This window comes from Dama dama, chromosome 16 (assembly GCF_033118175.1).
Source record: "Dama dama isolate Ldn47 chromosome 16, ASM3311817v1, whole genome shotgun sequence".
NCBI lineage: Eukaryota > Metazoa > Chordata > Mammalia > Artiodactyla > Cervidae > Dama > Dama dama.
Window position 1 is genome coordinate 9,630,793 of NC_083696.1, and position 13,675 is coordinate 9,644,467.

At 54.9% G+C, this 13,675-nt stretch overlaps 1 protein-coding gene across 7 annotated transcripts in view; it reads right to left on the reverse strand.

Annotated features, from left to right (window-relative positions):
- Nucleotides 1-387: 387 nt before the first annotated feature.
- The window catches only part of RGS3 (regulator of G protein signaling 3), a 136,772-nt gene continuing 123,484 nt past the window's right edge, over nucleotides 388-13,675 (reverse strand). For 6 of the 7 annotated variants that reach the window (XM_061163365.1, XM_061163366.1, XM_061163367.1 and 3 more), the window contains 5 exons: nucleotides 7,761-7,825; nucleotides 3,356-3,457; nucleotides 2,923-2,984; nucleotides 2,138-2,304; nucleotides 388-1,364 (listed from right to left, as the gene is read on the reverse strand). In XM_061163365.1, the coding sequence (XP_061019348.1) occupies nucleotides 1,179-1,364; nucleotides 2,138-2,304; nucleotides 2,923-2,984; nucleotides 3,356-3,457; nucleotides 7,761-7,825 (582 nt within the window). In that variant the 3' untranslated portion in view covers nucleotides 388-1,178. Of the gene's footprint in view, nucleotides 1,365-2,137; nucleotides 2,305-2,922; nucleotides 2,985-3,355; nucleotides 3,458-3,556; nucleotides 3,778-7,760; nucleotides 7,826-13,675 lie in introns of those variants that run through there. The other variant, XM_061163373.1, reaches the window with a different exon arrangement.

Sequence of the window (13,675 nt, forward strand, 5' to 3'; positions counted from 1 at the left end):
GCCCAGCTAGGACTCCATCCAGTAGCTGGCAGAGGACAGCAATCCAGAGAGCTGTGCAGTCAGGCGGGCTTAGGCTGAGCCCCGTCCCTGCCACTTGCCGGCTGTGTGACCTTGGACAAGTCACCTTCCCTGCCTGGGTTTCACGTGCCTCATCTGTAAAATGGGGATAACTGCCACCTCCCAGGCTTGCGGGGAAGATAAGACGGTGAGTGGACAAGCTTAGCAGAGCTCACGCACAGAGGAGGTGATTGATTGTTAGGGAGCAGCACCCGCACCAGGACGGGAGGCAGGTGATGGCAAGAGAGAAGAAGCATGATTGACAGCGCACCCACCAACCCTCCCAGCCCGAGGCCCTGGGAAGCCTCAAAACCAGGTACACAGACAGGGTCGAGAACAAAAAATAACACAGGCCTTTTATTTGCTCCAGAACTCGGCCGCTGTGTGGTCTGATGGTGCCATGCTTTCCCGGGGCCCCCCGGGGGACTACCCCCCTTCACTCAGGGGGGCTGGATTTCGGTGTGAGGTCAGACTGCAGCCCCCGCCCCTCTGGGCCTTATCGGTCCAGCAGGCCCAGCTGCCCGCCACAGGGCTCGGGACCAGTGAATCCCCTGAAACTGGAATATGGTGCCCACCTTCTCAGCAAGGCGGCTTTTTCACAAGGCGTTGGTTAAAATATTGCACTTGTAAATTAGGAAAACTGATGAGGCAAAGGTTTCCTATTACAGGACGACGTGCCAAGCATCCAACTACTGTTTAAATAAATAAAACTCAAGGCAGGGGTCCGAACTGTGAGCCCCAGCGGCTCCCCTGAAGAGCCCCGGGGCTCAGGCCTCGGCCCCTGCCCCACCAGCCAGTTCTTTAAGGAACTTGGTCGTTGCGAAGTCTCCGCAGCAGGGAGCAGCAGCTCCAGATCTGTCTTAGCCTGGCTGGGCCCCTGACCTGCCCAGGCCCTCGGGCCCCCTCGTACCAGGGCAGCGGGGACCCAGTGGGGCCAGTCCCTCGACTCCTCCAGTGGCCTGGGCCTCTCTTGGTCCAGGCCTCTCATCCAAATGTCCGTCTGTCTGTCCGGACGCAGCCTCCGGGGGCTTGCTTGCCCCCTCTGTCGCAGGGGGGAGGGAGGCAGGTGGGGAGGGGCCCAGCCCGCCTGGTGTGAACACTGAGCTCTGCTCGCGTGGCCCCTAAAGCGGGGGACTCATCTTCTTCTGGTTAATGAGGTCCAGGTAGAGGTCCGAGCGGAGGAAGCGCGGGTACGAGTCCTTCTCCATGAGCCCAAAGATGCGCTTCTGGGCCAGGTCGAAGCAGCCCCGAGTGACGCTCTGAAGGTTGTCCTTGGTGTGCTCCCGCGTGTATGAGTCCAGGTTTACCTGCGGGGCGGAGGGCGACGAGGTCAGGGCTGCCTGCAAGGACCTGCTCCTGGGGGCCGAGGGCCGGGTCAGGACCTGCCCAGCTCTCCTCTCCGAGCCCTTCTGCTCCACATCGTGAGGTTCAGAGGGGAACCCCCACAGGTTAGCAGAGTCAAGTCCTGGTTCAGTCACTAACTGCAGGGGTGGTAAGAGTTTTTAGGGCCTGAAAACATCACCTCTAGGGTCGGGCTACCTGGGTTCAAATCCCAGCAGTGCCACATGTTAGGTGTGTGACCTCAAGCGAATCGTTTCAGTGCTCTGAGCCCTGGCTGTCTTAAGTATAGGCGGGAATAACAGTACATTCCTCAAAGAGTTGTGGACATTAAGCATCACCAACCATTTTAAATAAGATAACGCCTGGCACACAGGAAGCACTCAGGGGACGGACGTTAGGCTCTCTGGGACTTTGTCTCCTCATTTTAAAAATGAAAATAATATTAACACCTATTTTACAGGTTGTCCTGAGGGTTAAATATGAGGGCTCATCTGTGAAGGGCTTTGCATGGGCCTGGCACCGAGCAGCCCCTGAGAGTGGCCATTCGTGTTATCAGTCAGGATTCTGTTCTTCCTGGGAAGCCCAGCCCGCTTCCTCTTCACCCTGGGCACTTGGCCCCTCAGAGTCACTCTGGCCTCTCCCCTTGCTGAGCCCCTCCTTGAGGCTTCCAGCCAGCCCCCTCACCGAGAGGCCGCTGCGCATGGGGACGGGGGCCTGAGGGCCCAGCCCAAAGCCCTACCTCCTTGCACGCCTGAATGGCGATGTACTCAGCAAAGATCTTCTTGGCCTTGGCCGCCATCTTGGACTGTGACTTGACCTTCTTGAAGTCCTCGCATGCCAGCCAGAATTCCAGGTTCTCCTCACTAAATTCAGTGCGGAGGAAGGCCTGGAACACCGCTAGACCATCTGTGAGGAGAAGCCCAGACCCTGAGGTGAGAGGCCAAACCAGCCCCTCCTGCCCTCAGGCCCCCCTCCGCAGCTGACCCTCCTGGCTCATCTTGGGTGCAGATGCTGGGAGCTTAGTAAGGGGACCCGCTCCTGAGAGCCAGGAACCCAGGATACGGTCCCCACCCCTGCACTGCCTCTTCATGGGCCTTGGCCAGGCCTCTCCCCAGCTGTGCCTCAGTTTCCTCGTCTGTCAAATGGGAACCGCCTCCTGGGTCCTAGTGAGGATCAGAAGGGGTTCCCGTCCACGAGATGACAGGCAGATTTGGCCCCGTGTACGCCCTCAGCACATGGAAGTGTTTATTGTTATTCTGGGAATATGGGTCTGAGTACACAGGTCCCAAAGGCCTCTGGCAAGCAGTGCCAGCTCTCATGGACAGGGAGGGGCTGGCAGCAGCAGGCTCCAAGGCCAGACCAAGGGCCTCAGCCTTTCCCAACAGCGGGGACACCTGACGGCCCGGGAAACAGGGAAAGGCAACCTCTCCAGGGCCAGATGCACTCTCTGAGCCTGGGAGAGGAGGGGAGGAGGACGGGGCAGAGGACACGGAGAAGGGAACAGGCCGGGTGGCCCGCACTTACACTTGTGGACCAGCAGCTTCTCCAAAGACTCGCCCCATTTGAGTGCTTCCTCTGAAGTGGGCCTGAGGGGGAGGCAAGGGACACAGTGAGGGGCCAGGAGGCTCAGGGAAGCGAGCTGACCTCTGTCCGCTGTCCTTGGCCCCACAAAGTAGCTGAGCCCCATGAGGAGCACACGAGGAGGCCCACCCCCTTTCCTGGGGCCGGCGGCATCACTTCTACCCCCACCTCTGCCCCTCCCCGGCCGTCCTTCCCGGGACAGCAGCTGCCCATCCACGCTGCTCATGCAGGGTATGAGGCTCCTTCCACAGGAGCCTCCATCACCCCCGAGCCGGATCAAGCCAAATGCATTCTCCCTTACACACCCACCCGCCATCCTGCTCCCACAGGACCTGTGAGTGTCTGAGGGGGCCCAGGGGTGCCGGAGAGGACCTACTTGAATGACTTCATCACTTTGTCTGTCTTGCCTGTTGGCTGGGCCCCAGGGGATTCGTTCCGCCGCCTAAAGATGCCCAGCTTGTTCTTCATGTCCTTGGCTCTGGGGACAGAAGCAGAGAAGGGGGTCGGTGAGGCCGGTCCACTCGCACGCTGCCAGTTCAGGGTGGGGAGGGCCGGGGCCGGGGCGAGGGGCACCTACTCCTTCATGGTGTGCCGCCTCTGGAGGTTCCCATTCCGAGTGAGGTACATGCCTCGGAGCATCGCTGTAGGGCCCCCCACCTTGCTGCCTGGGTCGGTCTGCTGCAAGCACCCCCAGGCTCCTGCTCCCAAGCCGGGTACCAGGCGGCAACGGTGCAGGCGGCAGCCGAGCCCTCACTGGAATCCCAGCCCCGGACGACTGGACTCCCAGGCACAGACCAGGCTGGGACTCAGACAGGAGGAGCCAGGAAATGGGAGGGACCAGGACGGGAGAAGGGAAAAAAAAAATATCCCTCCTGGCCAACCCTGAGAGGCAGCCCCGTGAAAGGGGCATGTGTCTGTAAGGGGCGGCCTCTGGGGCCCGCCCAGGCAGGAAGCCAAACCCGTTATTTGTGACTGGCCTCCCCGTTACCATGGCAGCGCCCCGGGAAGGAGGAGAAAACAAATCAGCAAATTGCTGGGAGGGAGGGCGGTTGGGAAGGGAGGCTCTGCCCCTCAGGGTGGCAGGACAGGCTATTTTTAGCCAAGAACCATTTTTAGCCCTGTCACTCCCCCAGGCAGATTTCAGCCTGTGGGCAAGCTGCTGGTGAGAAAAGGGTTAAGTGCCTCCTGCTCAGGATTGCCTCCCCAGTCCCTAGACCCCTCTCTGGGCACCTCCCAGAGAATAGTTTCTGCCAGCAGACCGCTCAGTCTCAGTCTCCGTCATCAGCTTTGGATATATCCACCCATGAATATGCAGGATGTCCCATGAAGTTTCAGTAGTTTTAAGCTCCAATCACTTCAAAAGTACAAAGCCCATAAACTCTCAAAAACATCACTTGAAACAAATTAACTTTTTTACGCCTACTTAGTCTTATGACTTTTGAATAATACATTTTTTTGTTTTAGTTTTTGATCTCTGTCCTTCTGATTAAAGACGACAAATGCTGACTGAACCGAAAAATTAAATGCGTAAAACTTAAAATGCGTTATCAAAATCGTAAAGCTAAGTAAGTGTAAAAGAAATTTAAATAATGGAGCTTTCAAATGTGTTTTATACGCTGGGCAGCTTACTTCTGAAGTCATCCGAGCTTCAAAGGGCACTAAGACCGCCGGGACGCCCTTTTAATGAAGGCAAGTGGTGCAGGTGGAAGTTAGGAGCAGAAGTGCTGCAGCGAGACCCTCTCAGGAACAGCTCCCAGCCCCAGCCATTACCAGCTGTGTGCCCTTTATCGAGTTACCTAACCTCTCTGAATGTCAAGTTTTCTCATCTGTTAAACACAGATGATGATAGTACCTACCATCTGCTGGGGTTGTTTCGAGGCAAGGAAAAAATGCACATAAAGCTTTAGTACAGTGGCTGGGGCAAAAGCACTCAGGCTTATCTGCAAGGACCCTGAGGTCCTAGGGCAGCTGATTGAGATGAGGACCCTGCTCTAGCAGATTCCAAGCCAATGAGATAAGGCCAAGGAGTCCAGGGACGGGCAGCCCTCTGGTGAGGATCAAGGCCTTCTGAGAGCCTTGGGGGGCTAGGAGTGAGAGAGCCCAGCTTCTTGGGGCACAGTGCTCTGTTTTGGACCCCGGCTCCTGGCCCGCTGTCGAGGTGAGGACATAGAAGCTGGGGGGAGGGGGAAGTGGGGGAAGAGCTTGCAGGGTCCAACCTGCAGGCTGCCACCATCCACTTGGGCTCATTGCTGGCTCAGAGACCACTGTGTTTCTCTGTGGCTGGAGGAGGCTGAAGCCCCTGCCAAGTCAAGCCTTTCGCCCTAGATGCACAGCTGGGCAGACCCACAGATGCACAGCACAACTGAAGAAGGCCTCGAAAGTCCAATAGCTACCCAGGTAACTCGAAAATGGATGATAGAGGTTAGAGATGCCCCACATGGGCCCAGAGAGTAGAACTGGGACCCACAAGAGGAAGCTAAAGGGACACTCTCCTCCAATCAGAGCCGTGAAAAGATGGAACAAGTAGCCACTGAAGAATGGGCTCCCATCACTAGGGGCTCAAAGGCTACTTAGCAGGGGTGCTGCAGACCTCCTTCAGGGTGCTCTGCTTAGAAATAACAGGCTCTGTGGGAATACCCTGGTGGTCTAGTGGTGAGGATTCTGTGCTTCCACTGCAGGGTGCCTGGGTTAGATCAGATCCCTGGTCAGGAAACTAAGATCCTGCAAGGTGCGTCATGAGGCCAAAAACAATAAGTAAATAAATAACAGGCGCTGAAGGAAAAAAATAAATTTAAAAAATTTAAATATATGTGTAGGCCTATTTATTTTTTTAGAGCCATCACGCCAGGTTTCAGATCTCAGCTCTCTGATAAGCAACTTAACCTCGGAAAACCAACTTAACCTCTTTCTGCCTCAGTTCACTCATTTGTAAAACAGGTTAAATAAGAAAAAAGGAAAGTAAAATAAAAATTATGGTAAAGGTCACTTCCATGCGGGATCTAGAAAAAGAGTACAGATGAACTCACTGGCAAAGTAGAAACAGAGTCACAGATATAGGGAACAAACCTAAGGTTACCAAGGAGGGGGTACGGATTGGGAGACTGGGTTTGACATACATACACGACTATGAAACAAATGACTAATGAGAACCTGCCGTTCAGCGCAGGGGACTCAGGGCTCTGTGGTGTCCTAAATGGGAAGGAAATCTAATAAAGAGTGGATATTCATATAAGTGATTCACTTTGCTCTACAGCAGAAACTGACACAGTATTATAAACCAACTATACTCCAGTAATTTTTCTTTTTTCTTAAGTATTGTAAAGGCAGGCGGCGCAGTGGTAAAGAATCCGCCTACCACTGCAAAAAGACACAGGTTTGATTCCTGAGTCAGGAAGTTCCTTTGGAGTAGGAAATGGCAACCCACTCCAGTATTCGTGCCTGGAAAATTCCATGGACAGAGGAGCCTGGCGGGCTGCAGTCCATGGGGTCACAGAGTCAGACACAACTGAAGCATGCATGCGTGCATGCAAAGGTTAAATTAGATAATATATGTAAATGCGCATAGAACAATGCCTAGCACAATCAACATGAGCTATTTATCATTGCAGGTTCTAAGAGTCCTCGCCTAAGCATTTAAGAATGTGAGCCATGGGCGGTCAAGAGGCAGCGCCCCACTTGGAAAGGCCAGAATGGGTGAGGCAGGAGAGCTCCAGCACCCTGGATGCCTGCCCTCTGCCGCCCTCCACTGCCGCACCCCTGCGCGTGGCACCGTCAGCCGTTCTGGTGCCGCCTGCAACGGATGGTTAGTACAAAGAACCATCTCTGTGCATTTCACCTTCCCTAGACAGTGCGACCGTTCCTGGCCGCAGAGTGAGGGGAGAAGCCTAATGTTGCTGCAGGAAACTGGAGAGGGCAGGGGAAGCTGGGGAGAGTTTCTAGGGAGTGGAGCCCAGCCAAGGTCGAGGTCAGGGAAGAACGTGGCAGAAGGCATCTCGGAAGGACTCGTCCGGGACCCTGAGGCCGAGGCCGGCCTAACTGGCGTCCGATGGTCTGGCACTGCAGGGCCTGGAGGGGAGGGGTGCCCTCTGCAGGCCACCACGTCCCTCAGCGCCTTCTCCTCTGTCCCTGCCCGCAGTCTCTGTGGCCCGGGGTACAAGGAGACCGTGGGGGAAACCCCTCACTCTCTGCTAATGAATGAGCACCTCTAACAAACCTCCAAATGAAAAGTATAAATTCTGTGGAGGCGGTGGGGGCAGAAAGGCATGGGGCGCATGGGATCCGCTCTCTGAGCCGCAGCACCCCCTGCTGGCCATGCCCGGGACTGCCCGCATTCAAGAGCTCAGTGGAGAAAGGGGAATCTCGTGACCGGTCAACCCTTTCTCACAGGGAGCAAAGACCTTGTCGTGGTCACTTGGCCACCGCTTGGCTTAGCAGCTGGACAGAGCCAGGGCAGCCCGGCCGTTTGCTTTTGCTTGATTCCCTGTGGCTTCCAGATACTAAATCGGCACCTTGCCTCACTCTGTGTGGATGGACGCTGAGGGTAGTGCTGGGTGCTCAGGACCCTGGTTGACCTCACCCTGGGGCCACGGCTAGGTCCCAAGACCCCAATTTTCATGAGTGTCTGTCTCGGGTAGGACTGGATACAACCCCTTCTCCTTGCCTCTACCACTGGCCCACTGGGCATGGAGAATAAGCCGGAGGACAGGGGAAGGAGAGGGGTGCAGGGTCCGCTCCCCCACCCCCATCACTAGGGTGAGGACCAATAGATCTTTGCAACGTACAGGTTTTTGCTCTTTCTCTTCCGGGAGGTGTCATCATCATCCCCTACTGTGTCAGGCCCGCTCATCTGCAGAGAAAACACAGACACGTTGCAGCCTGGGCTGTTGTCTGAGCAAAGAGAGGCTCAGGGATCTAGCAGGTTCCGCCAACCAGCCCACCCCCACCATGCCCCCACCCCTTGAAGAACAGCGGAGGGAGAGAGACCCCACTACTAGGAGCAGCCTGCTCACGGAGTGTCCTCCTCATGCACCTAGGAACGCAGCTTATACGGGAGCAGCGCTCACGGCAGTAGGGCAGGACAGAGACACAGCTTCAGTCAAGGTTCTACTGTGTGACTCAGCCAACTGCTGTCCCTCTCTGAGCCTCTAGTGCTTAATTTCAACATGGAGATCATAGTGACTTACCAACTCAGGATTCTGAGGTTTTTAAAGAGACCTGGGATGCGTCAGCCGTGTATTAAGTGCATTATTACATAGGATAGTACCTCTCTTGCTTTAAAGCTTTACCTGGCTCCCAAGTACCCTTGAGACAATGTCCAAACTCCAGGACATGATGTACAGGGTTTACCATCTTAGGATATGGGCAGAAAGCTCTGTATCGCCATCAGTTACAACTCCGTCGGTTATCTCTCTGGCCTGATCCCTGCTCCAACAACCTCTTCAAACTGCCCTCCAACCAAAAACCATTCCAACCAAAAACCTTCCCAGCCGGGCTCTGTACACGTTCTTCCTTCCATAGGAGATGTTTTGGTGACTCTCTCACCTCCCATTCCTTCAAGACCCAGCTTCAGCAAAGACCTAAACCTCAGGTAAGCTGCTTAAATGCCTCCTCACCCAGGAAGCCCTCCTGGACCCCTAGACCCAAGGTTGTGCCCTCTTCACCCCTTCGACGGCCCTGCTGTATCCAACATGGCTTCTCTCCGATCTGTCTCCTCTATTGGAGCCCAAGAGCAAGGCCTCTGTCTGCCTTCACCTCTGTCTAGGTCCCCTTGACTGGGCCTGGTGTATGTTAGGAGTTCAAGAAATACTTGAATAAATGAATGAATCAAGAGAGAGGGAAAGCAGGTTGGGAAAGATGTGTCTTGAAGGCTTCACTGCTTGATTAATGGCCTGCAATTTTATTTCCTGCTGTTCCACTGAGCCCCCAGATTCTGCCCTGCCCTCCCTCCACCCTCCTTGCCTTTGCCTGTGCCGTGCCCCCTTCCTGGAATGCCTTCTCCTCTTCTGCCCAATCTTGACTTCCTCCCAATCTGTCACCCCTCCGCTCTTCCACACCACTCCAGACTCCCACCGTCTCTCCTGGGGCTGCCTTCTGTTGCCCTGCGTCTGTGTGTCCACCCTCCTCCTGAAGAAGTCAGACCCCTGCAGTGCCGACCCAGAGCAGAATCGCAGCAAATGCCCTGAGATGTTGGAAGAGCTGCGGCCGAGATGCCCCAAGACAAGACAGAAGGCCACAAGGCGTGAATCTCAGCTCTGACTTCTCATGAGTCACACCTTGGATCTCAGTTTCCTTTGTAAAATAAAGAAAATGGGCTGAACTTTAAAATACCATGTTCTCAATCCTGGGAGGAAAAGTGGGCTCAATCCAGATATAGCCGGAGCTACCAGCCTCAGTGGGGCAACGACCCAGAGATGGATGGATGGATGAGTCATAGCTTCATTCATGGAGTTCATGCTATAGGCCAGACCTCAGAATGGACATTATCCAGACACTGTCTCATTAATCTCAGAGTTAAGTCCATAAAGTAAACAGAACCTCAGAGAAGTTAAGTCATCTGCCCAAGGACACCCAGCGTTTACATGACAGCTGGAATCTAGGTCTGTCTGAATTTAAGGGCTGTGTTTCTCCGCCAGAGGATGCTGCTACTCAGATGCAAGGACAGGACACATTATGAAGGTTTTCAATGAACGACTCAGGGGAGATGCCGCCTCTTTCCTGAGAATGCTGCCCCACCAAGGTTGTAAACACGTGTGTACGTGCACACACAGGCACACGCCCAGCTATGGTGCGGGACTCCGAATTTATAGTTTGCAGCCTGGGTACGGATGCTGCCTCCACTAACTTTGGAGACGTTCCCAGGCTTTCTCAGTTTCAGCTTCTTTAGCTCCAGCAGAGGCATCCACCCCACTGTTGGAAGATTCACCAGGATAAAGTCTGGGCCCCCGAGGCCCAGACTGGTACACAGGGCACCCTCAGGAACTGGGGGCTGCCAGCATTCACCGCCCAGTGATTGCTGTCACCGTCTCGCCCTTGCACACAGGTCACAGTTGTCTGGCCTGGCCAGGCAAGGCCTGAAGCCCCCACCCGTGGGAAAGGGCCCAGAGCCTGGGCTTCCTCCCATTTAACCTCAGCTTCCGCACTTTATCGGCCCCACACAATGGGCCTGGGGACCACTCCCGCCCCGCCCGCCACCCCCAGCCTCTGCACTGCTGGGAACCCAGCTCTTCCTTCCACTGCTGGGAGGGGGTCATCTTCTCCAGGGTCGGCTCTCATCAGTCAGCCTGAGAGAGGGGCCGGGGAGCTCAGGCCCTGGGAGTCGGCCCCCAAAGTGGCCAGCGAAACCCACACGCCAAGGGGGTGCTGTGTGCCAGAAAGAGGCTGAGACAGAAAGTCGGGGCTCTGCTTTCTAGTCTCAGCGTGGCTCCCAAGCCTCCTGTCTCCGGGAGCTGCAGTGAGGACTGCCTGAGGCTCAGTACACAAAGGGTCTCTCCTTCCCATCTACTCCCCTGCTCTGCTCCTTACCTCCTCCGTGCTGAAAGGTGACTGGAGATGAATGAACCCAGAACCACTCAAGCCTGCCCTTCACTCCAGACAGAGGTCCCTGAGGCCCGCCCAGCTCCCACCTGGCCACCTCCAGGGACTGGAGGAATAATTACCGTTTATATTGTAATTATAACTATTATAATACTCACAGTTAAGAGTTAAATGCTAAACTGCCTGGATTTGAATCCTAGCTCAGTCACTTATTAGCTAATCGACTTCAGCCAAATTACATCCCCTCTCTGTGTCTCGGTTTCTTTATTTGTACAATGAGGATAGTAACTGGACCTCTCAAAGGGGTGTTATGTGGATTAATGAACACCTGTGGAAGAGTCTGATAACTAGTAGCTATGGCGGTGTGAACTGAAACTGTCTCCTGCCATATCAATAAACAAGAAAGGTCACAGCCATCGGTGATCTCTGGCCTACAAATGTGAATGAGGGCTCCCAAAACTGCGGTCCAGCAGATGCTGCCCCCCCCACCCACCACCAACAGTGACTGCTGAGGAGCCAGGGAATGCAAGAAGTAGCCATCTGCCAACTCCTAATGAAACAGGACTGGCCCCAGACAGCTGAGGTGCACACGAAAGGAATGAATTCAGTGAGCCCAGAGGTTTGCATCTTCCCATACATAGAATGCTAAATTCCTTAACTTGATACCTGATCTTTGATGTTCAGACTGTCTGCAAACTTGTATATAGCTTGACTTCCTCTCCTGCCTCCTTGGAGCAGTTTTCTCAGATATACTGAGATGCTATCTCCCAGGCTCGGAGTCATTCCCACCAAACAAAATAACTCTCTACTTTCAGGTTGTGACTATATTTTTTTAGTGGTTAGAGCAGTTATGCACTTCGTGCCAGGGAATGTGCTAAAGTGCTGTGTCATACTTTAATTTAACCTTCTCAACAATTCTAAGAGCTGTTTGCTGTTATTTCCCCCTCATTTACAGCTGAGGAAACTGAGGCCCAGAGCTGTGTGCTAAGTCACTTTAGTCATGTTCGACTCTTTGGGACCCCATGGACTGCAGACTGCCAGGCTCCTCTGTCCATGGGATTTTCCAGGCAAGAGTACTGAAGTGGGCTGCCTTCGATTTGCCTGGGCTCTCCAAGCTGGCAAGTAGCAAAAAAATTTCAGGTCTGGCTGCAGACCCCACCCATGACTTAGGGGTCTCCTGTAAGCAGGGCCTCACCTGATTCCCCCTGTTGGTCCTGACCTGACTTCTGGGGCCACATGGTCATGCCTGGCTCCTCTCTCTGACCCAGACCATCCTGGCAGACCACATGGAACTTTGCAGAAACACTGGGGCTAGACTCTACACTTATTTGTTTAGACAGAGGAACGAATCCTTTCGACTTTTTACAGGTAGGAGGCTGGAAGATGCCATCATGACTTGGAGCTGGAAGGCGTCTTAGGGGCTCTCTTGTCTGAACCATAGCCTAGATGGGAAACCGCTCCCCTGACAGCCTCTGCCCAAGCTGGTTTCCTGCAGGAGGGGAGACGGAAGCACCGCCAGGGAGGGGCCACAGCCTCTTCTCCCCGCTGTCAAAGAATGACCCATGATTCTGGGCTGAGCCAGGCCAGGCTGGGGTGAAATTCACAGATGCTCTTGGAGCATCCCTGGCTCCCAGGAAAAGGACAGACACAGGCCCAGAAAACCTGTCCTGCCGGACCCTTTTGGGAGCAGCCGGCAAGACACGGGTCTGGCGGCAGAGGGCGCTGTGGGACAACTCAACCCAGCGCAAGAGCCAGCCAGCCTCAGGGAGGGACCCACGGGATCTTCTCTCCTCTAGACCTCAGGCAGCCCACCCCTAAGGTGATCGTGGCCGAGTGTTCCATCCCTCAGGTCTGTCTGGTTCAGATCTTCCTAAACACAGCAGAGGGGAGGGGTAACACAGGGACGGTCGCCTCTGGGACAGGCAGATTGTACTATGGCCAGCCTCGGTTTAGCCACACGGCAGCATAATGATTGGCCGAAGGCCACAGTAGCTCTGCCTGGCCCTCCTGGGTCTCACTGGATCACAGGATCACTACCGTGGGCACAGAGCTGTCAATAGACTGCAGTCGTCTGGAATCCCTGTGACAACTCCCTGAAGACTTAGCCACTCCTGTTTTATAAGAGAAAATCGAAGCTCAGGAAAAGAAAAAAAAAAAAAAAAAAACTCAGTAACTTGGCCAAGGTCTCAAGACCAGGAGGGAAGAGGCAGAGCCGAGACTGAACCCAGCCTGACCCCACAGCCCGAAGACCTCAGCCCTCTCCCCTTCACCTCTTGCCTAGCTCTGCCTGAAAACCGTGGTCGGTTGGCATCCGTGGACCCTCCCTGGAAAGCCAGGCCCAAACCAGGAAGATGGAAGTCACGGGAAAACCGCCACCTCCCCCAGCTGCCAGTCCCCAACCCCCTGCCCCTCACCTGCTAGAGGTGTGCAGGGTTTAGGACAGGCTCAGAGAGGACTGGGCAGGGTGAGGCCGCTGTCCAGCTCCATTGTCATGTGGCCCGGGACAAACCCTTCCCCCTCGGCTTCAGACTCCCCACTGTAAGATGAGTATGACTGGTCCCAGCTTGCGGCAGCGAGGGCTAGAGATGGGGGCGGGAGACGCCCAGTGAATGCTGGGAGGGCTGCTACTACTCTTGCTGTCCTCCTTCTTCTCATCATGACCATTGTCGTCAGCATGATCCCCTTTATGGAGGACCCAGCAGGAGCTGAGTGCCAGGCACTGCTCTGAACGCTTAACCCAAGTCAGGCTCTGTAATCTTCCCAGTAACCCTACGATCGAGGTATTGTTTACTCATAATACCCATTTTACTGATGAGGAAACTGAGGCTCAGAGTAGGACAGGGATTTACCCAAGTCCCACCGCCAGTGAGGGATGGAGGGGGACCGAAGTTTCTGTCCAACCTAGACCGCACTTCCCCTTGACAAGGGTTAGCTTCTTACTGAAGCCGGCTGTCTGGAAGGAGCAGGATATGAACAATGCTGAAGGGCTCGAGGCCTTCAGCAAAGCAAAAGCCAAGTGGTAGGGTGGCAGCCTCTGAGGTCCCTGCCAGCTAGTCACTCAAGCCCAAGAAAGGAGGCAACAGGCCAAAAGAGGGTGGGGGATGGGAGGATGCCAGTGGGAACCTTCAGCTCCCAAAGGAGGAAGCTGGGACGGGAGAGAGCT